We start from the raw sequence: 26,275 nt of genomic DNA on the forward strand, positions 1-26,275 counted from the left end.
AATAATTGTATAGTTAAATAGATGTCATTGGACTTTTAGGCTATGTTCACACTACGTAAAACTACGGCTCTAGTTCTCGCCGCAGAACTACGGCCGTAGTTTTGCGGAGTGGGACATAGCTTTATTTTTAATGGGATCCCGGCCGGAGCGTACGCACATCGTATGCGCTCTGGCCGGGATCCCGTGCAGTGCCGGAAAAAACTGAAGTCCGTTTTCTGCGGCCGTAATTCAGTGAATTCCAGCCGCAGAAAGACCTGTCAGTTCACTGTGTGCTATGGGAAGCTCTGATGCAGGCGCACGCTGATGCGCCCGCATCTGAGCTCCGTGGCCGGAAAGATCACCCGACCGGTACTTAAGTACCGGCCGGGATTATCCGGGCTAAGACCGGCCGTTCCGTGACCTGGCCGAGGTCACGGAACGGCCAGTTGTTCACATAGTGTGAACATAGCCTTAAACTGTTTCCTCCTTCCCTTTTTTTTTCCTTGTAGAAGAAGGACTCCATGGGATTGTAACGTGCACAGCTTGTGGACAACAAGTCAATCACTTTCAGAAAGACTCCATTTACAGGCATCCTGCTCTCAAAGTCCTCATTTGTAAGGTACACATGCTTTTTCATCCAAAGACCATCAAAATGAAGGGACTGCTGTGCTTGTTTGAATATTGAAGTGTTCCCTGTTTGTCTGTCCCTGGTACTCAGTACCCCATCACCTTTGCTTTTTAAATAAAATAAAAAAAAAAGTTTTAGCTGACAGTGTTTGATTATAAGGCTGGGTTTACACTTCATTATAGAATAGATCGCAGAACCAGTGGACACGAATAGCTTATTCCTTCGGTCCTTGTACTGTACATGTCCTTGTACAGTATTTTACATGAGTGAATAGGACAAAAAAGGTTTTGTAAAATAAATTTCCTGTGACTTCTTCAAACATACTTGGAATATCCAGTAAACCCAGTGGTAACAATATATGGGGTAGTAAGGAAGAAGTTTGATATTAGTTGAAAAAGGTAGGGTGGAAAAAGGGCGAGTCTTAGACCATATTTTGTTAAAATGGTACCATCAATTTTCACTGTCACATTAAGGGTTTTAATGAAATCTTGTTCACTATTCTAAATCACCCAAATGCCAGCATACAACAGAGCCAAGAACTATACCTATTCCTTTCATAAAATAAAAAAATCAGAGCTTTCTGTACTGAACCATGTCTGACTTTTTTTGTCCCTCCCCCTTTTTTTCTCTTTTTCTCTTTTTTACCTCAGAGTTGCTATAAATATTATATGAGTGATGACATCAATCGTGATGCTGATGGAATGGATGAACAATGTCGGTGAGTTGCAGCCTTGATTATTGTTTAAGGCTATGTTCACACGCTGTAAAAGAAAAAAAAATATGGCTGTAATTTTGAGGTAAAATACAGCTGCATTTTCAATATAATAATGTGCTCCATTAAGGTACATAGGAAGCTGACCAACACACTGTATAGAATAACGGCTCTAATTGGTTACGTAGGTCTAGGTAATTAACATACACATTAATTACAACCAGCTTTTGCAAAATACGGCCATTTTTTCTTCCGTTTACACAGTTTTATTTTCATTCAAAATTAGGGTTGTATTTAACTTTTATTTATGGTGTGTGAACCTAGCCTAAAGAAGCAGTGAATGATTCCCCCCCCCCCTTTTATATAGAGCAGCATAGGCTATCATTGGAGAATAATGTAGAGCCTCTTGTTTGTGCTTTAAAATTTTTAAGAACTAGCCATCAGATAAGAGATATATTTGTTTTATCTCCCTATCGGCTATCCGCCCATTTGTACAGTGCTGAGCGTGATATAGAACCTTTTCTTTAAATAAGTTAATTGTGGTAGAAACAAAGTTGTAGCAATTAATGACAAATTAGACTTTTTCAGTGTTGGTTTCTGTTATGACTGCAAAGTATAATCTATGTATATCTGTATTTTTTTTATATTTAGTTGGTGTGCTGAAGGAGGAAATCTGATCTGCTGTGATTTTTGCCACAATGCCTTCTGCAAAAAATGCATCCTCCGAAATCTTGGTCGAAGAGAATTGTCTCTTATTATGGATGAAGAGAGCAAATGGCATTGTTACATTTGCCAGCCTGAACCTCTGTTGGACTTGGTAGCTGCATGTGACAGTGTGTTTGAAAACCTGGAACAGTTGTTACAGCAGAATAAGAAGAAAATGAAAGTAGAAAATGATAAGAGTAAGCTTTATGACCAAACTCTGAAAACTCTAAGTTGTAACGGACAGGACAAACAAATGGATAATCCACATTCTTGTGCAATAACATATTCTTTCAAAGCATTGATGGTTCCAAAAGAAATTTTAAAAAAGACTAAAAGAATAATTGAGACAACAACAAATTTAAACTCTAGTTTTGTAAACTTCCTTAAGCAAGAGTCTGAAAATGTAGATGCCAACCGCAGTGCTAGAATTCGCCAGTTAAAGGCATTTAAATCCGTTTTAGGGGACCTTAAAAAAGCACATCAAGCGTTGGAAGAAAGTTTGACCAAAGAGATGACTTCTGATTTGGGTAAAACTCCAAAGAAGAACAAAGATGTTAGTGAGAATAGGCAGCCAAAAGACAAACAGAATGATAAAACTAGTGAGTCTCGGAAAGATTCTAGCCTGCACGAAAATGAGAAAGTTAAAAATTGCAGCAATCTAAAGCATGTGAAATCTGAAAACAATAAAAGAGTGGAAAAAGAGGTTAATTCAGGTCACACTCGAAATGGAGGGCAAGTTGATATTTCAGATGAAAGTGTTGAGCAAAAGGAGGGTAATGGTGATGTTTTGGTTTTTGCTGAGGTCCCAGAAGATGCTTACATGGAGACAGAAGGTGGTGATGATCAGTTGGATGAAACTACAGTTCAAAAGAAAAGCGAGAATTGTGCAGTTGACAAGGTGTTGGATGTCAGTGAACATCTGCAAGAGGATTCTCATGTTGAAGGCGAGTCTGATTTTGAAGACAAAGAAAAATCTGAGAAAAATAGAGACAAGTTGAAAAAGTCGACTGAAAAGCCAAAGCGTAGCATAAGTGACAGCAAAAAAAGAAATACAGATAAAAGCAAGAAAGAGCAGCAGTCTAGTGCAGAGTCTGAAAATGATGCTGACAAGACTGCTTCTAATAGCACATCCTCCAGACTAGCAAGGTCTCGTTCCCCTCTGAAGAAATCAAAAAAGGATCAGTCGTTTGAGCCCCATGCTGCTGAAGCACTTGACATGGACATTGTTTCAGTACCTTCTTCAGTGCCAGAAGATATATTTGACAGTCTGGATGCCTCACTTGAAGCCCAAAATGCTTTGAATGATTCTGGCTTAAAAACACCAACTAAGAAAGGGGGTAAGGAACCAAAGTCAGCTGTTAAAAAAGAGCTCATTCTGAAACTGACTCCTGTTTCTCTTTCGAAGTCTCCATCTAAGAAAAGGGAGTCGGGTGACTCCACAAAAGTTGAGGCTTCTGAAGATGGATCTGATGCTGAAAAAGCAATGAGCCCCAGTTATGTTTCTGGTAATGAGCACTCATCTGAGAATGATTCCAAGTTAAGAAAGTCTCCTCGTGTGAAAACCACACCTAGGAGACGCAAGGCTGACACAGTGACCTCATCCAATACAGAAGAGGAAAGTAATGACACAGACAAGGAGAAAAAAAAGAAAAAACAGCCTTCTAAAAAAAGTGAGACAAAACATGCATCTTCAGCCTCTGAGAAGAGTTCAAAAAGAAAACCCAATAAAGAAAAATTAGATTCTAACAGCCATGAAAGTGGGTCGGATTCTGAGGAGGTACCTGAAGTTCTTAAGAAAGCTGCTTTGATGAGCAACTCCTCCTCTGAACATGAGAGCTGCAGCGAAGTCAAGAAATCTGGGAAAAAAGTAAAAGAGAGTCTAAAACATGATGGAAAACGCAAAAGAAAGAGTTCAAGTTCTGGTCCAGAAGCTGTTAAGGTGACCAGAAACTCGACTGCAAAAAAACGGCGATCAAACCACTCAGACTCCTCAAACTATGACTCTGAACTAGAAAAGAAAATGAAAAAAGCAGGAAACCTCAAGGCTGCTAAGAAGGGCAAAAAGAAAACCGTAAAGAGTGAGGAAGAGAGCGGACCATCTACAGAGGAAACTGAAAGCAAGAAACCCCAGAAGAGTAAAAGTAGGCGCACGGCATTAAAGAAAAAAACTTCTACTTCATCTTCTGACTTGTCTGAAGACAGTCACAATAATATAAGTCACAATTCTGATGATGGCAGCGAAGATGAGCAGAAGATTAAGCCAATAGTGGAAAATGAAGTCATATCAGCAGTTGGATTCGCTCAGTCTTCAGGTATGCATTTGAGTTGTAATGTTTACAGAATTCCTCAGAAACGCTTATTTTCTTAATGCCTTTACCTTTCCTTCTCCTTTTTTGTTACTAGTTATTTGGTCAGGCATTGCTTCTTATTGGTTTCCTTTTGCTCCATATTGGAGCCATATTAACAAGGGTAGTTACAAACTACCATTATTAGGAATTTCTGCACTTCTGTTACCATAGTCCAAACAGAAAATATCACTATCAGTTTTCCAGATTAGGTTAATGTAATGCTCTTTTTCCGTAATTAGCATGTATATAGAATGGGGTTGATCCACTGTAAAGAGATTAGGTTAACCGTGTTGGAAGTCCATAGCAGTGGCATCAGACCCACAGGCTGCCTGCAGATACATTACCGGTTCTTACTCCGGCTTGCTGCACGGGCTCCCCGCTTAGACAATCAGTAGCTGTGGCTGGGCAATGCACTGATTGGCTGAGCGGGACATCAGGATACTGGGAGCCCCTGAAGAAGGCCGGAGCGTAGACTGGTAATGCATTCACCAGGCCACCGCAGGTTAAGGGGGTTGGCATTTACATACTAGGAGTGGGATGACCATTCCGCTGTGAGTATGTAATCCAAATTGGAATGACATTAAGGGATTAGCAGCGGATTTCGCTGCAAATTCTCAGTGTGAAATCCACTGCGTATTCGTTATGCATGAAGTCACCCTTATAATTCTTACGATTGGAATTAATTTTCAAAAGTATGTTCTGAAGGATTTCTGTTTTCTTGCTCTTTTCATTGGGGACACATGCACATTGGATATAGGCTGGTGTCACTAGGAGGTGACACTAAGCTAGCTCCTCCTATCAGCCTATATTACCCTATGTGAGCTCATGCACACTGAGCAAAAGACGAGGAACTTCTGCTTGAAGATTTCTGCTTGAAATTCCTCCTCTATTCTTCTCTGAGTAGAATAGGAGCTGAATTTGAGTGGAATGCAAGCAGAATTCAAGCAGAATTTTTAGCAGAATTCAAGCCCCATTGACATCTATAGGATTCCTCTAGCAGAGTCTGCCAAAAGAAGTAACCTGTTACTACTTTGGGCGGAAAGCAGATCTGTGGCAGAAAGTTCTGCAGTGTGAACAACAGAGCGGAAATCCCATTGAACACAATGAGACATTGCCATGTTCATTCTTTTAGGGGAGGAATTTCAAGCAGAATTTAAGAGCAGATTCCTCTTTAATTCCTCGTCTTTTGCTCAGTGTGCATGAGCCCCAAGGCAGTAAGCGTAAGTAAGAGTTGTAGCTTCGAGTGTCCATAGGAGGCAAACACTCCTGTAGCTTTTTTTGCTGCTTCTTTTGTTTCAGTTTGTTTCCATTCTCACCTTTTGGGCTCATGCTCACTAAGCACGAAGAATTGAAGAGTAATCTGCTCTTAACCCTTAGACGACCCAGGGCGTATAGTTACGTCATGGAAGTCTGTCCCCAGGCGACCTAGGGCGTAACTATACGGAGCGGAGCGCGCTTCATAGGAGGCTGGGGGCTGGCTGCAATCAGCAGTCGGCACGTCACCGTTCATGACACGCTGCAGCGATCGCGCTGCCGCGTGTCATTAACTCCTTAAAGTCCCCTGTCACTTACTGACCGTTGAAACTGACCGCCGGAGGTCTCTTACCTGCCTCCGTGCGGTCCGATCGGCGATCTGCTACACTGAGCCTGCACAGGCAGGCTCAATGAGCAGACTGCCGATAACACTGATCAATGCTATGCCTATGGCATGGCAATCATCAGTGTATAAATCAAAGTACTGTATGTAAAAGTCCCCCAAAGGGACTTCAAATGTGTAAAAAAAAAAAAAAAAAAGTTAAAAACACTATTACACTACCCTAAAGCCCCTCCCCCAATAAAAATTGAAACCACCCCCCTATCCCATTATATAAATAAAACATAAAAATACATAAATAAACATATAATATACCGTAGCGTGCGTAATTGTCCAATCTATTAAAATATAATAAGCGTCATTGTGAACGGCGTAGACGAAAAGAGGGAAAAAAAGTGCGCGGATTACCGATTTGATGATATATATATATATATATATATATATATATATATATATATATATATATATATATATATATTTAATAAAAAGTGATCAAAACGTCCGATCTTCACAAATATGGTATTAATAAAGACTAGAGATCATGGCGGAAAAAATGACACCCCATACAGCTCCGTAGGTAAAAAATAAAACAGTTATAAGCGTCACAATAGGCCCATTGTATTAATAATTAATTGCAAAAAAAAGATTTCATTAAAAAAAAAATATGTAACAGAGAATCTGTGTAAACCTGCATATGGTTATTTTCGGACTGACCTATAGAATAACGGTATCATGTCGCTTTTACCATATAGTGCATTACGTAAACACAGGAATCCCCCAAACGTTACCATTTTGCATTCTTTTTTACTATTTCACCTATTTATATCTTCATAAATAATATATTTGGGATTCCGTCATACATGTTATGGTAGAATGAAAGACTCCATTACAAAGTACAACTATTCCTGTAAAAAACAAGCTCTTACATGGCTTGTAGATAAAAAACTGAAAGTGCTAGAGCTCTTAGAAGGGGAGGAGGGAAAAACTAAAACACTAAGATCAAAATTTGCACGGTCCACTGGGTCATTTTGGGCCTGGTCCTCAAAGGTTTAAAGAGTCACTGTCTTTTTTTTTTGCAGAAATCAATAGTCCAGGCGATTTTACTTTGTAATTGGGTTTATTAGCCAAATATGCCATTATCTGCATTTAAAAAGCATTTTCCCAGCCCCCCCTCCCTCCTCTTTTCCATCCACTGCAAAAAATCAGGAAATTGTGACTTGTTGCATCAGACATACCCAGTCTGTTCTAGGGAGAGGGGAGGAGGAAGGAGGGAGTTAGCAGACAACAGAAAGCAGATAACAGAGGATTACAGAGCTGGGTGAAGGCTGTAATTAGAGCGTGAGGTATTTGTAGATTAACTCTTTGGTGTCCTTTTTTCCTCTTTTATTTAGCTCTCTCCATAGGAGAACAATGAAGACAGGGGGGAGAGCTTCAAACTGCTTTTTCATGATAAAAATGCATTTTTCGGCTAATAAACCTAATTACAAAGTTTCTTAAAATCGCCTGGACTATTGATTTCTGCAAAAAAAATTCACGACAGTGTCACTTTAATTTCTGCTAGAAATTTCTCCCATAAAATATGTACAGAGCAGTGTCCCATTGTGTTTAATGGGATTTCCGCTCTGTTGTTCACACTGCAGAATTTTCTGCCACTGATCCGCCTCCCGCCCATAGGCCCCGTTCACACTGAGCAAGATTGTCGGAATTCAGCGGAATTCTTGCTCAGTGTCCTGCTTTGAGTTAATCCGACCTGATCACTTTTCTCTCACTGGTGTTTCCTCTCCTCTGCTTTATCCTACAAACGTGCTTACTGGCTCCAGCGGAAAAATCGGCAGAGTTTATGGGTAGTCTCAACCTTTACTGTAACTTTCCTACAACCTGCCACTCCCTGCAGTGATTGCTCCCCTTTTTCAGTGCATTTTTGCTATAGCTTAGGGCTGGGCGATAATGGCCTAAATCAATATCGCGGTTTATTGTATATGTAGCCGCGGTAATGATAAATTGAACGATGATTATGACACACCCCTTTTAACCCTTTAAGGACATGGCCCATTTTCGTTTTTACGTTTTCGGTTTTTCCTCCTTGTGTTTAAAAGGTCATAGCACTTGCATTTTTCCACCTAGAAACCCACATGAGCCCTTATTTTTTGCGTCACTAATTGTACTTTGCAATTACAGGCTGAATTTTTGCATAAAGTACACTGCGAAACCAGAAAAAAATTCAAAGTGTGGTGAAATTGAAAAAAAAAAACGCATTTCTTTTATTTGGGGGAAATGTGTTTTTACGCCATTCGCCCTGGGGTAAAACTGACTTGTTATGCATGTTCCTCAAGTTGTTACGATTAAAACGATATATAACATGTATAACTTATATTGTATCTGATGGCCTGTAAAAAATTCAAACCGTTGTTAACCAATATACGTTCCTTAAAATCGCTCCATTCCCAGGCTTATAGCGCTTTTATCCTTTGGTCTATGGGGCTGTGCGAGGTGTCATTCTTTGCGCCATGATGTGATCTTTCTATCGGTACCTTGATTGCCCATATACGTCTTTTTGATCGCTTTTTATTACATTTTTTCTGGATTTGATGCGACCAAAAATGCGCAATTTTGCACTTTGGGATTTTTTTGCGCTGACGCCGTTTACCGTACGAGATCAGGAATGTGATTAATTAATAGTTTGGGCGATTACGCACGCGGCGATAGCAAACATGTTTATTTATTTATTTGTTTACTTTTATTTAAAACCTGGGAAAAGGGGGGTGATTCTGACTTTTATTAGGGGAGGGGGCTTTTTACTATTAACAACACTTTTTTTTTTTTTTTTTTTTTTTACACATATACTAGAAGCCCCCCTGGGGGACTTCTAGTATATACACTTGGATCTCTCATAGAGATCTCTGCAGCATAGATATGCTGCAGAGATCCATGAGATCGGCACTCGTTTGCTTTCGGCTGCTGCAGCCGAAAACGAACGAGTGCCGAGCCGAGGACGGCGCCATCTTGGACGCGTCCCCGGCCGGCATCAGTAACGGAGATCGCTCCTCCGGGACAAGGTCCCGGAGGAGCGATCTCCCCCACTAGACCCCAGGGAAACGTTGCCTCCGGTAATCGGAGGCAGCTGTCAACTTTGACAGCTGCCTCCGATTAGCTAATTAGCGGGCACAGCGATCAGACCGTGCCCGCTAATAGCAGCGGTCCCGGGCTACTCGCGGCACTTCAAAGCGGGGCCGCCGCGCGGCCCCGCTTTGAAGTGCTAGTGCGGACATATGACGTACCGGTACGTCATATGTCCTTAAGAGGTTAAAAGCCACACCCCTTTTGAAAACCCCATTTTCCGATGATAATACAAACGTGAATTTATTCCATATAACAGCGTGCAGCGAACTTCACAAGAAATACACAATGTATTGGCGTCTCCTATGCCATTTTCAAGTGGCAGTTGAAAATGGCATAGGAGACGCCGAAACGTCGTATATTACTTGTGAAGTTCGCTGCACGTTGTTATATGGAATAAATTCATGTTTGCATTACCATCGAAGAGCTGAAGAGTATTTTTTACCAGCTGACTTGATCCAAGGTCTGGGATTCGACTGCTGGCACCCACAGTTCGTTTAGTGTGCTGCCAATATTGTTTGCTCCATCTATCTCCTGTCTGTTTGTCTATCTATCTATCTATCCATCCAGTGTTTAGATAGAGAGAGAGAGAGATAGGAGACAGATGGATAGGACTCCTATCTATATCTCTATCTCTCTCTATCTAATATCTACCCCCAGTCACTCTGTTACATGCTGCTCTAACCCTTCCACACCCCCCCCCCCCCCCTCCTTCCCCGCACATACAGTGGCTGCAGGGGTCAGGAGTGGGTCGGCTCCCCATCCCCCCCCCATCCTCGTCGCCCTGTCACTCAGTATTGGTGTAGCACATATATCTGCCGGCAGCGTCCCAGGCAGAGCATTACACTTGGCTGCTTCCAGCACTGACAAAAGATAAGTCGCCGAGGATTCCTGTGCGGAACAGAGTGCGGTGCCCAGTGGAGCGAGGATGTGCCGACCTATAGCTGACCACCTGCAGCCACTGTATGTGCGGAAGAGGGGGGCAGGGCACACCGTGCAGCTTCCAGAGAAGCTAGGAGAAGTGAGTGAGCCGCCCGACAGCAGCGCTGAGCACACACTGGAGGGGGAGCTGATGCTTGGATGCAGCCCGTCACATCTCCAGCATTCCTCTTTAGCCGCCCGCAGCAGGATCTTCCGTCCCTTGCCTGGCACCAGTATATGTGTACCCTGGCTGCGATCAGGAGGTGAATCGGAGGATCAGCTTTCTGGCCCCCACCCCTCTCTCTCCCTCACCAGACTCCTCGGCGCCCCGCGCTCATGTGATTGTAGCAGGTATAAATGTGAGGGTGCAGACAGCAGAATAGTTTTACCCAGGCCAGGAGCAGGGACGTGAGACAAATTAACTGAGGAGAGCAGAACATGCGACCGTCGGGTGGGGTGGGGTGAAATACCGCAGATACTGTCCTGGCAGAGTTGAGGTCGGTTAACCGACGCCAGTGACAGTATCTGTATTTTTGCGTTATACCGCCCAGCCCTACTATAGCTCCTCTTTTGCTCCTCTTTGTCAGACTCCTGAGGAAAATCTTCTAGTGTAGCAGTGGCTGTGGCCACCTATTTTGCATGCTTTCACTGCAGCGCCAAATTCCCCTGCAGACAACCAAATCCCCTGTGTTCTGCCTGCCTAGCACCCAACCAGCTTTTTGCAACCATAATGCCTGGGGATATCCCAGATTCTACTCTGTCCTCCATGGTAGACAACATTATTGGTGCAGTATACTTTTCCTCTTCAGGTTTCTGTTCCTGACCCTAATCCCGCTGAGGACACTTTCTCCTTTCACCATCAAAAATGGTAACCCAGGGTGTCCCTTTCTCACAAGGAATTTTAGGATACCATCTTCAAAAAAAGGAAGCATCCGGACAGGCGCTTTTCTCGTGACAAGCTCCTGGATCCATGTATCCCTTTCTACTGTGCGCCATTGAAAAAATAGTTTTAACCTCTTAAGGACATAGGACGTACCGGTACGTCCTATGTCCTCACTTGCACTTCAAAGCGGGGCCGCGCGGCGGCCCCGCTTTGAAGTGCCGCGATCCCGGGTGCCGCGTGTAGCCCGGGACCGCCGCTATTAGCGGGCACGGTCTGATCGCCGTGCCCGCTAATTAGCTAATCGGAGGCAGCTGTCAAAGTTGACAGCTGCCTCCGATTACCGGAGGCAACGTTTCCCTGGTGTCTAGTGGGGGAGATCGCTCCTCCGGGACCTTGTCCCGGAGGAGCGATCTCCGTTACTGATGCCGGCCGGGGACGCGTCCAAGATGGCGCCGTCCTCGGCTCGGCACTCGTTCGTTTTCGGCTGCAGCAGCCGAAAGAAAACGAGTGCCGATCTCATGGATCTCTGCAGCATATCTATGCTGCAGAGATCTCAATGAGAGATCCAAGTGTATATACTAGAAGTCCCCCATGGGGGCTTCTAGTATATGTGTAAAAAAAAAAAAAAAAGTGTTGTTAATAGTAAAAAGCCCCCTCCCCTAATAAAAGTCTGAATCACCCCCCTTTTCCCAGGTTTTAAATAAAAGTAAACAAATAAATAAATAAAAAAACATGTTTGCTATCGCCGCGTGCGTAATCGCCCGAACTATTAATTAATCACATTCCTGATCTCGTACGGTAAACGGCGTCAGCGCAAAAAAATCCCAAAGTGCAAAATTGCGCATTTTTGGTCGCATCAAATCCAGAAAAAATGTAATAAAAAGCGATCAAAAAGACGTATATGGGCAATCAAGGTACCGATAGAAAGATCAAATCATGGCGCAAAAAATGACACCTCGCACAGCCCCATAGACCAAAGGATAAAAGCGCTATAAGCCTGGGAATGGAGCGATTTTAAGGAACGTATCTTGGTTAACAACGGTTTGAATTTTTTACAGGCCATCAGATACAATATAAGTTATACATGTTATATATCGTTTTAATCGTAAGGACTTGAGGAACATGCATAACAAGTCAGTTTTACCCCAGGGTGAATGGCGTAAAAACACATTTCCCCCAAATAAAAGAAATGCGTTTTTTTTTTCAATTTCACCACACTTCGAATTTTTTTCTGGTTTCGCAGTGTACTTTATGCAAAAATTCAGCCTGTAATTGCAAAGTACAATTAGTGACGCAAAAAATAAGGGGTCATGTGGGTTTCTAGGTGGAAAAATGCAAGTGCTATGACCTTTTAAACACAAGGAGGAAAAACCGAAAACGTAAAAACGAAAATGGGCCATGTCCTTAAAGGGTTAAAGTGTAACTGTCATGTTTTTTTTATTGCAGAAATCAGTAGTATAAGCGATTTTAAGAAACTCTGTAATAGGTTTCATCAGCCAAAAAGGCCTCCTTCTGTACTCAAGAAGCAATCTCCCAGCCTCCCCCCCTAACTCCTTATCTGTGCATTATCAGGCAAACACGTCTTCATTACAGAGAAGCCAGTGAAGACGGGCTCTGCTCTCTCCATTCTATCCTTATGGAGGGGGGAGGGGCTGAGGGAGATGAGGAAGCAGGAAGAGGTGACATGAAGGTCAGCTGTTTCTAGACTGTCTGGGCACCTAAAACGCTAAATTCAGGTGTCAGAAAGGTCAGTGCTTATCTATGAACTTACTGAGAGAAGATTTCAGGGTGTAGTGCTGTGCAGGACTGCTCCATGCTCAGTCATTTCTAACAGCCCCTCCCCTCTCCATAGCCACATAATGGAGACAGAAATCCTGCTTCTTGTGATGTGAGGGAGGAGGCTGGGAGATTGCTTTTTCAGTACAGAAGGAAACTCTTTTAGTACATAAAACCTATTACAGAGTTTCTTAAAATCGCTTGTACTATTGATATTTAATGTTTTCAGAAAAATGACCCTGAAATGACAGTTACGCTTTAAGGCCCTTTCGTTGGATTTCCTCTATTTTCCGTTTGTCCAAAACGCTGCGTTGCTGAAATTCTGTTCTTCAGACTCCTCCTCCAAAGTCTTGCCCCCCCACGGCCCTTCCAGACGAACGTTTCCTTTTCTTTTATTTATCCAACACCTCACAGGCACCTCGACTTAAGTTTCAGCAACAACCGAGGAACAAGCCCTTCTTCAAGCCCTGCACCTTGTGGCACCCTTACGAACAGACTACTAAGCAGGGCTCCTCTAATAATTTTTCCACATGAAGGCAAAATTCTCCTCTTCAGGATGAATGGCTCACCCACATATGGTGCATCTTGGTGCTGGAAGTAGTTTCTTTTAGCTATTCCAGAGTTCTTAGCCCTTCCATCTTCTCAATTTTTCCTTCTCCAAAATCCTGGCCTGCCATCAGGAAGGTTTGCAGCCTTGTCCTGCCATTCTCCCTTCCTTTTTTTTCATGAGGACAATGTTTTTCTCCGCCCAGTCCCCACCTGATGGTACTATCACGCTTTCATCTCACTGAGTACGTTATCTTGTTTTCTTTCTGCCTGTCTCCGTCTCCACACTCCCTCCACAAGCTTGGGTGTCATCCAGGCTCTTTGGACTTGCCCATTTCAATTCTTTAACTTGCTGGTCAGATGTCCTGTTCATCATTCCAAAGGCTTGCACAAGGTTCTAGCAGCCTCCAATACCACTATTGCTTGCCAAAGGTGAGGCTTGCCAAGGGCAGGGCACTCCCCAACTGTGTTTTCGCTCTTTCCACCAAAGAAATTAGTATTACTTGGGCCATGTGGAATTTTTTTTTTTTTTTTTTGTGTACTCTCTGTAAAATCCTTGTCTTGTCTTGTTCATTGGGGGACACTGCACCCTACCAAAGATTTTTACTATGGTTGTTCAGCTTGTTCTCTGCATCAAGGGAAATTTGAATCTGGACTCCACTTGGTTTTGGGGTTATTTTCTATTTTTCTATACATTTTTTTTTATATATGTTCTGATGTGCATGTTTCTTTTATTGCTTATGTGCACAAACTAGGACTGCTTACTGCCTGTTGGGAGGTTAAGGCTAGTAGGAGGAGCTAGCACTTCTTTTTTTTTAATGTGCTTAGTGTCACCTCCTAGTGGCACCAGCCTATACTCACTGTGCCTGTGCTCCCCAATAAACATTGACAAGAAAAGGATTTCAGGGTGAGTACCGTACTCCCAAGATCCATTTCTTTGCTGCTTAGGCAGGCTACTATGATATTTTTGGTTGGTCCATCAATATGTTTGCTAACGTAGTACAATTAATAGTATCAGGGTGCTCCATTGATGTTTTAATTTCTTGTTGCAATGTTCTTTGCAGTCTGCTGAAAGCAGTCAGCAGAGGGGGTATAGCCTAAGGGTACTACTACACAGAGCGATTTTTAATGATTAACGACTAACGATAAACAATCCGAAACAAGATTATCGTTAACCTGAAATCGTTCACCATATTACACAGAACAATAGTTTAGTTACGATCGTTACTATGATCGTTGATTCCTTCTGATCCCAGCAAAACTATGAACAATGTGCAATTACACATAGATTAGTGAACAAATGCGGAACCTGAGTGAATGAATGTGGAATTACGGTGAGCGATTAATGATAATTTTAGGTTCAGATTTAGATCAACGACATACGAAAGATTTTCCGATTGTTGCTTAAACATACACAGAAGGATTGTTTAAATTTGAACGTTATAACGATTTTTGGAACGATAATCGTCTCGTGTATTAGGGCCCTAAGGTTAGGTTCACACACCCCTGTAACCCAACCCCCCTTCCCCCACGCTCATTGTTTGTTTCTATTGCATTGAGATAAACTTAAACCTTAAAATTACTTTGTTGTGTTCTCAAATTAGCTGTTTTTTTGTTTTTATTTTTATGTATTTATATAACTTTTCTATTTCAGGCGATGAAGCAGGAACTAAATCTGGTACTCGTGATGTGGAGGATGAGGATGAAGATGATGACGATGATCCAGAGAATAGGTATGATTCCAACCATACGGACTTAAAAAAGATTATAACACACCCTAAGCGTGGGTCCAAAGCAAAGCAACGGAAGAGCAAGCAGGTTGTACAAACCCGGACTTCCTGCCTTTTAAAGACTCGATCCAAGTCTGATCGCAAGTTTGACCGAGTGGCCAGCAAAGCAAGGCCAAAAACCAGAAAACCAATGAAAAAATAAATCTATAAAGTGTTCACACACCTTGCATAGGGTGTGTTATAAATACACAGCAACATACTGTTTGTGTTCATATTTTTCCTTGGAAAACTGTTTTAGTTGAAGGCAATGACTTGAAGGATTGTATCTGTTTTAGGTCACACGTGTTCATCAGTTACTCAAACTTTACCTTTCTTTTGGAATGTTGAAGGCTGAGTGGGGCACTTGGTCCATTGTTTTCTTTACCTTCACTTAGTTCCCCTTTAAAACTATCTGCAGGTTAGATAATTCTGACCTGCCGATAGCTCCCTAGTGCACACGGGCACTGAGGATGTCTGTTATCTTCATCCTCAATGCCATTCCTTTGCTGTTTGTTCTGAAAACTTTGGTCCGGAAGGGAGGATAGGAGCAACTCTGAGCACCAGGCCTGTCCCCTCCATTGATAATGATTAGGGGAGCATGGCTGCTGCTGCCAGCCTGCCCCTTCTAATGATTATTAATGGAGGGTGTCTGCTGGAGGGGGCGGTTCAGGGCTCCTAATGCTCCTATCGGGCCAAAGATTTCAAAACAAACAGCACGGGCATGGAGCTGAAAATGAAGGTTACAGATACACCTTTATCCTCAATGCCTCGTGTGCACTAGGGAGCTGTCGGCAGGTTAGATTAATTAAACCTGCTAAAAGTTGGAATTTCTTTTAATATTGCTACTTCACATCCGTCCCGTCCTTAAAATCACATTAACTTCATAAAAATCAACCCACGCTGCCATTTTACTTAATGCCCATGCATGGTCCAGATAATTGCTGTACCGATTAAAAGGGCAATATTTGTCATGCAAGTTTGAGGTATTGAGGGTTTTTCTTTTTTAACATGTTAGTGTAAAATACATAGCATAGGGTGAAGCTATGTTTTAGTTGTTGTTTTAGGACCCACTAATTTGCTTTTTACTATGTTTACAAGACTTTTATAAGCCTTTGTTGACGCCTTCAGCTGTAAAGGGCATGCAGACTTGTGCAACTGTAACACATCAATAATGACAATAAAGATGTTGCAGGTTTCCACATAGGATTGATTACAAATATTCTTCAGTTTTTTTTGTTTGTGGTTCTTTTGTCTACAGGAGCAGTCTACACATGGTTTGTCTGTAGTCTGTATACACAGACACACAGCTTTGCATAGAAGCTTTAGATACAAACCAGGATATTTTTAATAAGGACCACTTTTACGTTGTGTGCGTGCTAGTGTTTTTATTTTTTATTTTTGATACTTTAGTTGTACAGGTTTGCATATCCTTTAACTTATAAGCCATAGAATAAGAGGGCCTTTCTAGTAGTTAAAGGGCTTATAATTGGAAGGGCCTATCCTCCTTCTTCCATTTAAGACTGAAAAACGTTATAGTCCTGAGATGAGACCAAGCTGAAAGTGAACCCTGGGGAGTGAGGAAAGATAATACATTTTCTGCACCCTGAATAACAGTTCATTGTAGGCTGGCTTAAAAAAACACAGAAATATAATCCTTTACACTCCAGAACCACCACCCTTCTGGTGTCCCCTTTTGGAAGCACTGCAATGACTTTTCTACATCATACATGTAATGCAGCCATCAATCGTTGACCTCAGGGGTCTCTTCCTGAAATGTATGGCAAGCGTCTGCTAAAAGGATGTCATTACAGCATCTCTGTTGGGGTACACCCTGTTGGTGCTGTGATGGCATTAGGCAAAGGATTTTTTGTGTAAGTCCAAGCCTGCAGTCACTTTAACTATCAGAAAACCTCTTTTACTTCTCCTCCTGGCATTTCTGTGATAAGCTCCCTGAAGCTATGGATCTATAATGCTGCTAGTGGGATTGTGGAATTGCAGCTTTGTGTGTTTGGGTAAATCACTTGTGAATAATACAGATAATCCCACAAGCAATGTAAAGCTCACTAGAAGAGTGTGGGGGAAGAGACCACTTACACCCAGCATTCTAGAGGGCCTAGGAGACAAAACAGGGTTCAGCTATGCAGTATTTCATCTCTCTCCTTATATAATGGTAACCTTTTTGGGGTTTCAGGTAAACTAGTGCTGTAAATTTGTACTGTGGTATATTTCCAGTCCCCCTAACTACAGCACTGGGGTTCTCCACTGGTGTTGGTAATGTCATAGTGCTCAGCACTAACAGAAGATTGCAGCCTGATCTAAAATAAAGCAGAATAAGAGCAGACACGTGCCTGTACCCATTGATGGTCATAGCTGCGTCATGTAAACAAATCTACCTGGGATGTTTAAAATTTTTTAAAAAAGTCCATCCCTAGTTTAGGATGGCTGCATTGCTTGTGGAAATCATTTTTTAGCCAGTTTCATTTTTCCTTCCTCAAATGGTTTTCTGCCATTCATCTTAGAAAGGGAGGAGTAATCCTTACAGCACCCTTCATGCCAGGACTTACATACTTGAAAATGATAAATAGGATTGGACCCCTGCCTTAGAGTCCATTTGCACAGAATATCTTGACAGATTATCTGCCAAAGATTTATAGCCAAAGCCAGGAACAGACTATAAACAGATACCAGGTTATAAAGGAAAGCCTGAGATTTCTCCCTTTTTTCAAATTCATTCCTGGCTTTGGCTTCAAATCTTTGGCAGATAATCCGTCAGATAATCTTTGTGTAAATGGACCCTTACTCATGGTTGCTCACACCCACATTTTATTCTTTAGCCAGATACCAATAGTTTTAAAGACCTATAAACTATTTACAAAATGAATGCAAGTTAACTGGAAGACCCTTTTAAAGATGCAAGTGCTTTTGAGGTGTACTAAAGAATAAAGCATGAATTTAGATTATACTGGGTTTTATAGATGGTGGTTTAGCCCAGTTATATAGCGCTGATAGTTACATGTACTTATATTCAGTGTTCTACAAGAAGTTTAGCTTTGGGATCTGCTATAACAAATGTTAATATCCTCCTACAAGCCACTATAGTACCTTTCACACTGCAGCCTTAAAACTTCTGCAGATGTTGAAATTCTGGTTTCTGCGGAGACGTCCCAGGTGTTGATGAGTTGCGTGCATGAGCCCTGTTCCAAAGTAGTAGGGCTCTTGCATAGAAAACAGAGTCCTGGGATTTTCCTGGGCTGAAGTGCACGCAGATGTTCCAAAAGCTGCAGTGCTTCTGGTATGCTATAAAATGTGGCTTTTAGCCCTCGAAGCATAAAACAAATATGGTACAAAAGACTGTGACCTGAATGTTCCTCACAATCTATTTGCTGCTTTCCTGTGTTTGAATACGATTTTACGAATAATATTTATTGTTCAGTTCTTTTGGTCAGTTGATGGCTAATCACTCTGTACAATGTAGCTTGAGAATTGACATTACTGAGTAATTGTCAGGAGCATGTTGCTTCAGTGACATTACAATTGTCTGCTGCTATATTTTGAAAGAAAAAAAATATATAATTAATACAATATAAAGACATGAATTTCTTACATTCTGTGTCTGAGTCTGCTTTTTCTACAGCATTTCCCTTAGCAGCAGAAGTGTAATTGCTGAATGATACCTTCTGTTTATTGTGCACAATTGCTGAAAATGCTGGCTTTTTGGTTTTTGTTTCTATAAACTTGCAGTTCTGTTTAGATTGATTTTACATTATGGGAGCATAGCACTGCCGAGTCACACTAGAGTATTAAACAGAGTGTTTCTTTTACATGGGACTATACAAGCCATCTCATTTTCTATCTGGGTTTTGAACAAGTCATGTTTTTAAAGTGCAGAGATAATTTAGGCCTTTCCTTAAAGGGCCCAAGATATGTTACTTGTAATGAAATTCAGGGTCCTTGTTACTTAAAAATGACAATCGCACATTAACACATCAACTTTTTTTTAATACCCACATGCACCCAGTATAGTAGAGGATATGTGATCTTGGTGCTTACTGAATCTTTAAACTTTAAGAGATTAGTGCTAGCAAAATGAAAGCTTATGTTAACAGCTTAAAGATTCCTTTGGCACACTTAACAGCATGTACCCTTTGATAGTGATAGCAAGTATTGTTAAACCACTTATGAACCTCCGTAAAAGCCAATTTTAGGGCTCTTTTATCAGTCATTCAACATGGCCCATGTATTGTTGAATAACATATCCATAGCCTATGTCTTGATAAATCCTAAAGTCAATGTCCTGACAACATACTGTATACTGTATAAAGATACCCCTCTACCCTGCACTTTTGTAAATGTAAATCTGTGAGGTGTCACTTGCAGATTTTACATATTCTACTGTATATTCGCGCAGCAGCAGTAAAGCACCAGGTTCTTGTACATCCATGTAAAACATGTAAATGTTTGGATGTCTGATAGTCAGTGATCAAGCAAACTATACTAAACTAGTCTATGGAGGAAAAACTGACTGAAACACCCATGGTACTGGACATTATGGCTTGGTTGTTCCTATGTACCAATGAAACATCCTCTAATCCCAGTAATTTGGTTGATGGTGCAGTGCTAAGTTACCTCATATATCTGATTTATACAACATTTTTATTCTGGGGGTTGTTTAAAGTGATTTCAGCAATTCTAATAAGGTTAATGGTGTATAAATGCATTTTGCTTTTATGCCTGCAATAAATTTTTTGAAACTTCCTTGTCCATGCATTTACTTTTTCGTTTTTCTTGGGAGGGGCCAATGGGATTAATGTACTTGTTAGGTTTGTTTTTTTGTTTGCGTTCATATTCATCTCTTTATTTTTTAGATAATCCGTTAAACTACCCAGCTGTAAAAGTCTTGTGTTTTTTTCTAAAACAGCAACGAATAAGTTGATTCTTAGACATGACTATTAGTGCATCCCAAGAATCTTGAATTTGATGCATTTGATGCCCACATATGAATAAGTCATCTGATCTTTTGATCCACCTAAAATATTATGGAGAATCTTGAGTGTAAACAACTTGTTGCCTTCCCACTTTATAAAAAAAAAAATATATATATAATATATTTATATATATATATACACACACACACACACACACACACACACACACACACACACACACACACACACACAGTAGTGGCACTCACCAGTGTAAATTGCAGCGCAGGCTCCTTTATTTTAATAATGCATGGACATATCAAGGGCGGACGCAGGTTACAAGCTTGTTTCACGCTACTGCCCTTCAACAGGCCCCTCCCCCAGGCTATTTCATCCCTGTATAAGTACTCAAACAAACATGACATGACAAACGTGATCATTTTATTAAAAACCACTAAAAACAATAGTAGCAATCATTTATAGTGTTCATAGCAAGAATCTTCGGTCCACCATTCAGACCTCTGTCCTTCAGCTTCAGTTCGTAGAATCTATTTGGTCTCGGCTTTAAGCAGTGCACTGTCTATCCTGTCCAACATAAGGTAACACCCTTTGTATGCCGGCAAACTTTGATGTATCCCCATTATGTACTTCTCTTATGCACTGGATAAATCGCGGGGCACCAGTGCCTGTTTATATTAAATGAAAAAGTTCTCTTATCCTTATAATATATATATAGTGCTCGTTTTGTTTGCCCCACAGAAAATCTACCACATTCACAGAAAATTGCATAGACCACATGATCTGTTTTACCGCAAATAAACTCCTTTATGGTGCGTTCACACCTACAGGATCTGCAGCAGATCTGCAGCAGATTTGATGCTGTGTTCAGTTATTTAACTGAAATCTGCTGCAGAAAATCAGCTGCAGATCCTGTAGGTGTGAACGCACCCTTACACATATTTGTACCCCATTAAAGGAAAGATATATAACTGTAGATCACTGGCTCAAGACTTATAGTTGCCGGTAGATGATAGCTGAAAACTGAAGCTATTGGGAGATATGTAGAAGCAGGTGAGGATTGCACTCTCTTAATGTAGTTGCACGCAGAGCACAACATCTAAAGCACATAAAATATGGTTTGGCCCTAGATGCAGCCATTCCGCAATCCCAGGAGTGTAGGTCCAACAGCGTCCTGGGTCAGACCAGTCAGGAAGGCTGTGCAGAGTAGAAGGGGGAGTCCAAAGTCACACAGCTTCTAGAGTGGAGACTTCAGGTGCAGGGAGGCCGCAGCAGACATGAGATGGTTTAAATCCTTGAAAGAAAGAAATCATTAAAAGGATTTATGCCATCTCATGTCAGCTGTGGCCTCCCTGCGCCTGAAGTCTCCGCTCCAGAAGCTGTGTGACTTTGGTCTCCACCTTCTACTCTGCACTGCCTTCCTTAATAGCTGCCAATGTCTCAGACACCCATATGGAGTAGGTATGTGCTCCTGTTAACAAGGCATGATCAGGTATTAACAATACTGTTCCTACATACTTCTCTAGTTTATCCATACAGTGTCTAACAGTGGTAAAAGTTTGAGATGATTGTAGAAATGTGTAGGCTAAACTGTAATATATGATATTTTGATTACAGTAAGAAGTATAAAATATCAGCTTTGCAAACTATTTTACCAGTGAAGAAAGATAGTAAAAGCTACAAATTGCATGTAAGAAATAGCACCCCCTTGGAAGTTCAGGCAGAACAGTCCAGACTAAAGGCATATAGGGGGAGATTTATCAAACGTGTGTAAAGTAGAACAGGCTCAGTTGCCCCTAGCAACCAGTCGAATCTTTTCACAGATTGGAATCTGGTTGGTAGGGGAAACTGAACCAATTCTACTTAACCCCATGTTTGATAAACGTCCCTCATAGTGACTATAGCGAAATAGTCACATCCACTGACTGCCCGTGAACAATGAGGCTTCAAATCACAATTCTGTTTCCAAATGCTACTAGTAGATAAAAAAAATAACTTTTTAGCTTTTTTTTTTTTTTTTTTTTTTTTGTAATAACATCATGTCTGAAAGTGAAACAATAATTTCAATTGACTTATATGGATTTTTTGCCTTTTCTATCACTAGGTTATTCATTACCCTCCCCCCTCCCCTTGTTACCCCTCTTCAAATGCTATCTGCTTTCACTATGCTCAGCTGCAGTGTGCCTCTCTGCTTCCCCCTATACACTATTTAAAGTCATCCTCCATTCCAAGATCTTGGTTGTAACAGGTGCTGGTCAAGACGTGCTGAATGCATTCATTACGTTTATTTCCTAACTGGCTTTTAAGTTTGAACGCTTTAAAAAGAAGCCAGTACGGCTTTGAAGAGCGATGTGTTAAAAAAAAAAGTAACATTTTACTTGCCTATGAATGCGTACAGCTGGTCTTAACCAGTGCCCATTACACCTATGATCTTGGATAGAAGGTTTAGATTCGGTCATGTTTGGTCCCTTGCGGTATCCAAAGGAGTGGTAGCCACTCCTATGGATATTGCTCAGGATCAAACATGACTCCTCGTGACTCTCACCAGCTCACACACAGTTTGGAGTGTTGTACCTCTTTGGTTGCATTCTTTTGGCGCACACAGGGGTGAAGTTTTCTACTCCATGGAATGCTGTCTTGAGTGTGTGGGTGTGTTTTTTTTTTTTTTTTATCCATATAAACTTCTGCTGTAGACAGCTTTTTCATGATAATGAACAGATAAGGGAGAAGGGGTGGGGGAGTTGGGAAAGCAGCCTTGTGAGTACAGAAGGAAGCTTTTTGCCTAGTAAAACTTGTTAAAGACTTTTTATGTCTGATTTCTGCAAAATAAAAAAAAAAGACAGTTACATGTATAGAAAGTACATCAAGGTAATCCCAAATGGTCTAATCCTTTCTATTGCAGAAAAAAGTGAGACATCACTGAGACAGGGGAATGGAATAAGAGGATGCTCTGCAAAGAGGCCGCTTGGATTTATAGATTTAAATAGCAGAATCCCCATGGTCTTAATGAATTCCAGAGCTACACATGTTTTCTTTGGAAATGGTGTGGTCTATCCTTAGCCTCTTTTTAGGATAAGTAAGAGCTGCTTTTTTTCTCCCTAATGATTCCAGTACCCATCTACTGGATCAAAGATGGTCTGCAACAAAATTAAGGAAGGACACATGCAATTCTTTTGAACTTTTATCTAGCGATGAGGAAACTTACAGTAAGTTTGGGTTACCCATAGGCTGCATCCATCTTCTCTAGCCACCAGGAGTCGACAGCAGAATTTTTGGGAGTTTGCGAACCATAACTTACTGTAAGCTCGTTCATCTCTTTACTTTTATCATCAAGTTCTGGACTTATACATTATGTAGTCTAGTTGCTGTTTTGCATTCCTCATCAGGGGCATCTGCAAGATTATTTCCTTTGAAGATAAACTATTCATTGTAAAGTCATTTGACAATAGGTCAGAAAATGACCTATTGTATAAATGATTTTATGTTAAGCATATTTTTAAAGAAATTTTGGTGACATTTTCTTCTAATTTTCCATATTATCTATGTTATAAAATCCTGAGATCTTCTTTTTATTCTCCCCACTGGGGTTAAAACCAAGCTGAAAGTTCCTGTTGTGTCTGTGGTGGTAAGAGGAGGTTGCTGTAAAGTGATCTGTACTGCATTGCAGTCACATGTGACACCAGTAGATAGAGGAGACAATATCAACTCCCTGTGGAATTACCTCTTCAAAGGTCACAGGGCACACTCAGTGATGTTTAACATTCATCTCAAGGGGACAGTCTGTCTGTTATCGTTTGTGTCAGAGGCTTGCTATAAAGCATGTTACCAAATGCTATTAACGGCTCAGGCAAGATGGCAGCCCCCATAACAATTTACAAAAGGTGAAATAAAATTACAATCAGTAATTATAAACAGATTACAATAAAAGAACAGAATAAAAGATAAGAATACAAGATAATCTCTAGGTGACACTTTCCCTTTAGGCTGAAATCTCACATGGCAGTTTGTTTTTTTGGAAAACTGACACTGCCTTTTGTGCCAAAACCAGGAGAGGATCCAACAGAAAAGAGAAGTAAAAGTCCTCTCTTTATATCTTACATCCCATTTGAATCCACTTCTTGTTTTGGCACAAAAATGTCAGTGTCCGTTTTCTAAAAGAACTGCTGTGTGTGTGTTTCCAGCTTTAAAGCACAGCAGTGATATGTAAGGCTTTCCTTAGTCACTTGGACCATGTTCACACAACGTATGTTTTGCATAAATCAGTCATTGTTGCAATTTGCAACAATAGCCGTGATTTATACAAACATAAATTCTATTTAAATCAATAGAAAACCGTCCGGATCGTATACACATAGTATACGCTCTGGCCAGGATTCCATCCGGCTGCATGAAAACTCCGGCCACACGCTCCATTGTGTGCAATGGTGAATTGGGTTGCGGGCGCACATGGGTTTGCCTGCATCCCAAATCAACATAAATGAAGATCATCCAGCTGGTACTGCAGTACCGGTCGGGATGATCTCTGACAACAGGCGTTCTGTGACCCGGCTGGGTAACAGGCTGGTGTTATATGCCATGTGAACATGGCCTGAGACTGGGACAGAATCCTCATTATGATTATATTATATTAGACTCATATTAGATTACTATTACAAACACATGTCAGTGTTGCTTATAGTAATATGGACGCCAGGTTTCCTTTTTCAGGGCAGGATACTACTACAACTACCAGGGACACAACCTGATGTTAGAGGGGAATAGATCAGAAGGAATAGGGAATAGATCAGAAGGAATGTTGAGAGAAGTAGCTGATTTATTCTGTCAGACATATCAGAATCGCTTTAAAAGTAAAACATACAAAAGTCCCCCAACATATAAAACACTAAACAGAACACATACAGAACTCCAAAACTGCCGTTATTAATAATCATGATCATTATAACAGCGGCTGTAACTTTACCTTGTTGGAACATGACTTTACAGTACTTTTTTGGGGTAGATTGGGGGGGGGGGGGGGGGGAATCAAATCAAATTTAGAAGTTCTGGTATTGAGGATTTTTAATCCTCCTCCCAAGTATTTTCTGGGTGCATTTTATCAGGTAACTTTCACACATGAAAATGACCTATTTGAATACATTTTTTATGTTCATTTATTATTTATTATTATTTATTCACGTGGAACAGCATATTTAAATAAAAGGAGAAGTCCGGTGAAAATTTTTAATGAAGTATTGTATTGCCCCCCAAAAGTTATACAAATCACCAATATACACTTATTGCGGGTAATGCTTATAAAGTGTTTTTTTCCCCTGCACTTACTGCATCAAGGCTTCACTTCCTGGATAAAATGGTGATGTCACGACCCGACTTCCAGAGCTGTGTGGCTGTGGCTGCTGGAGAGGATGGCGACAGAGGGACACTGAGGGACACAAGGCACTGAAGGGACATTGAGCATCCCTCTGCCATCATCCTCTCCAGCAGCCACAGCCCGCACAGCTCTGGGAGCCTGATCGTGACATCACCATTTTATCCAGGAAGTGAAGTCTTGATGCAGTAGTAGGTGCAGGGAAAAAAGCACTTTATGTGCATTTCCCATAATAAGTGTGTATTGATGATTTGTATAACTTTTGGGGGGCAATACAATACTTTAATGAAAAATTTCAATTCTAATGTTTTGAATCTTCTTCCATTAGGCAAGTGACCTAGCCATCCTTGTCCTTTTAGCTGCTGGGTCAGGCCTTTTTCTCCGCCGTGCTCCCCTCCACAGCAAGTTCGTATTTTAATATCTGAATGATCCCAGAGTCTCACTATCTATATTGTAAAATAATCCTGAAACTTGCAGTTTTCGTGGATATTACTAGGTCTAAGGGCCCCATTACACAAACAGATTCATCTGACAGATTTTTGCAGACAAAGCTAGAAACGGACTATAAATAGAGAACTGGTCATAAAGGAAAGACTGGATTTCTCCTAATTTCAAATCCATTCCTGTCTTTTGGCTGTAAAAATCTGTCAGATCTGTTGGTGTAATAGGGGCCCTAAAACTAAGCTGATACTTCCTGTTCTACTTGTGGTGATAAGAGAAGGCTGCTGTAGAGTGATCTGTACAGCATGAGGCCTTATTCCCGTGTTCTGTACTTGGTCCATAAATACGGATGATGTGCTATGCAATTGAGTTCGGAGCTTTTGCCATAATCATTGGACTATGCACGGACCGTGTATTATTCCCTTTCATTTCCAAATAATTATGTAATTTCTCATTGGGAAAGAAATGTGATTTATAAAATGTAAAAAGATGTACCGTAGTTTGTTTCTTTATGATTAAGGTTAGAGATAGCACGGAGGGCCTGCATTATC

The 26,275-nt window shown here is 41.1% G+C and overlaps 1 protein-coding gene across 2 annotated transcripts in view; it reads left to right on the top strand.

Moving 5' to 3' along the window:
- The window catches only part of ATRX (ATRX chromatin remodeler), a 144,034-nt gene that overhangs the window by 32,847 nt on the left and 84,912 nt on the right, over positions 1-26,275 (top strand). For both annotated transcript variants that reach the window (XM_069986333.1, XM_069986332.1), the window contains exons 8-11: positions 489-598; positions 1,258-1,325; positions 1,971-4,336; positions 14,864-14,942. In XM_069986333.1, coding sequence (XP_069842434.1) covers positions 489-598; positions 1,258-1,325; positions 1,971-4,336; positions 14,864-14,942 — 2,623 coding nt within the window. The remainder of the gene's footprint in view (positions 1-488; positions 599-1,257; positions 1,326-1,970; positions 4,337-14,863; positions 14,943-26,275) is intronic.

The sequence above is a fragment of the Dendropsophus ebraccatus genome, chromosome 10 (assembly GCF_027789765.1).
Source record: "Dendropsophus ebraccatus isolate aDenEbr1 chromosome 10, aDenEbr1.pat, whole genome shotgun sequence".
In the NCBI taxonomy this organism is placed as follows: Eukaryota; Metazoa; Chordata; class Amphibia; order Anura; family Hylidae; genus Dendropsophus; species Dendropsophus ebraccatus.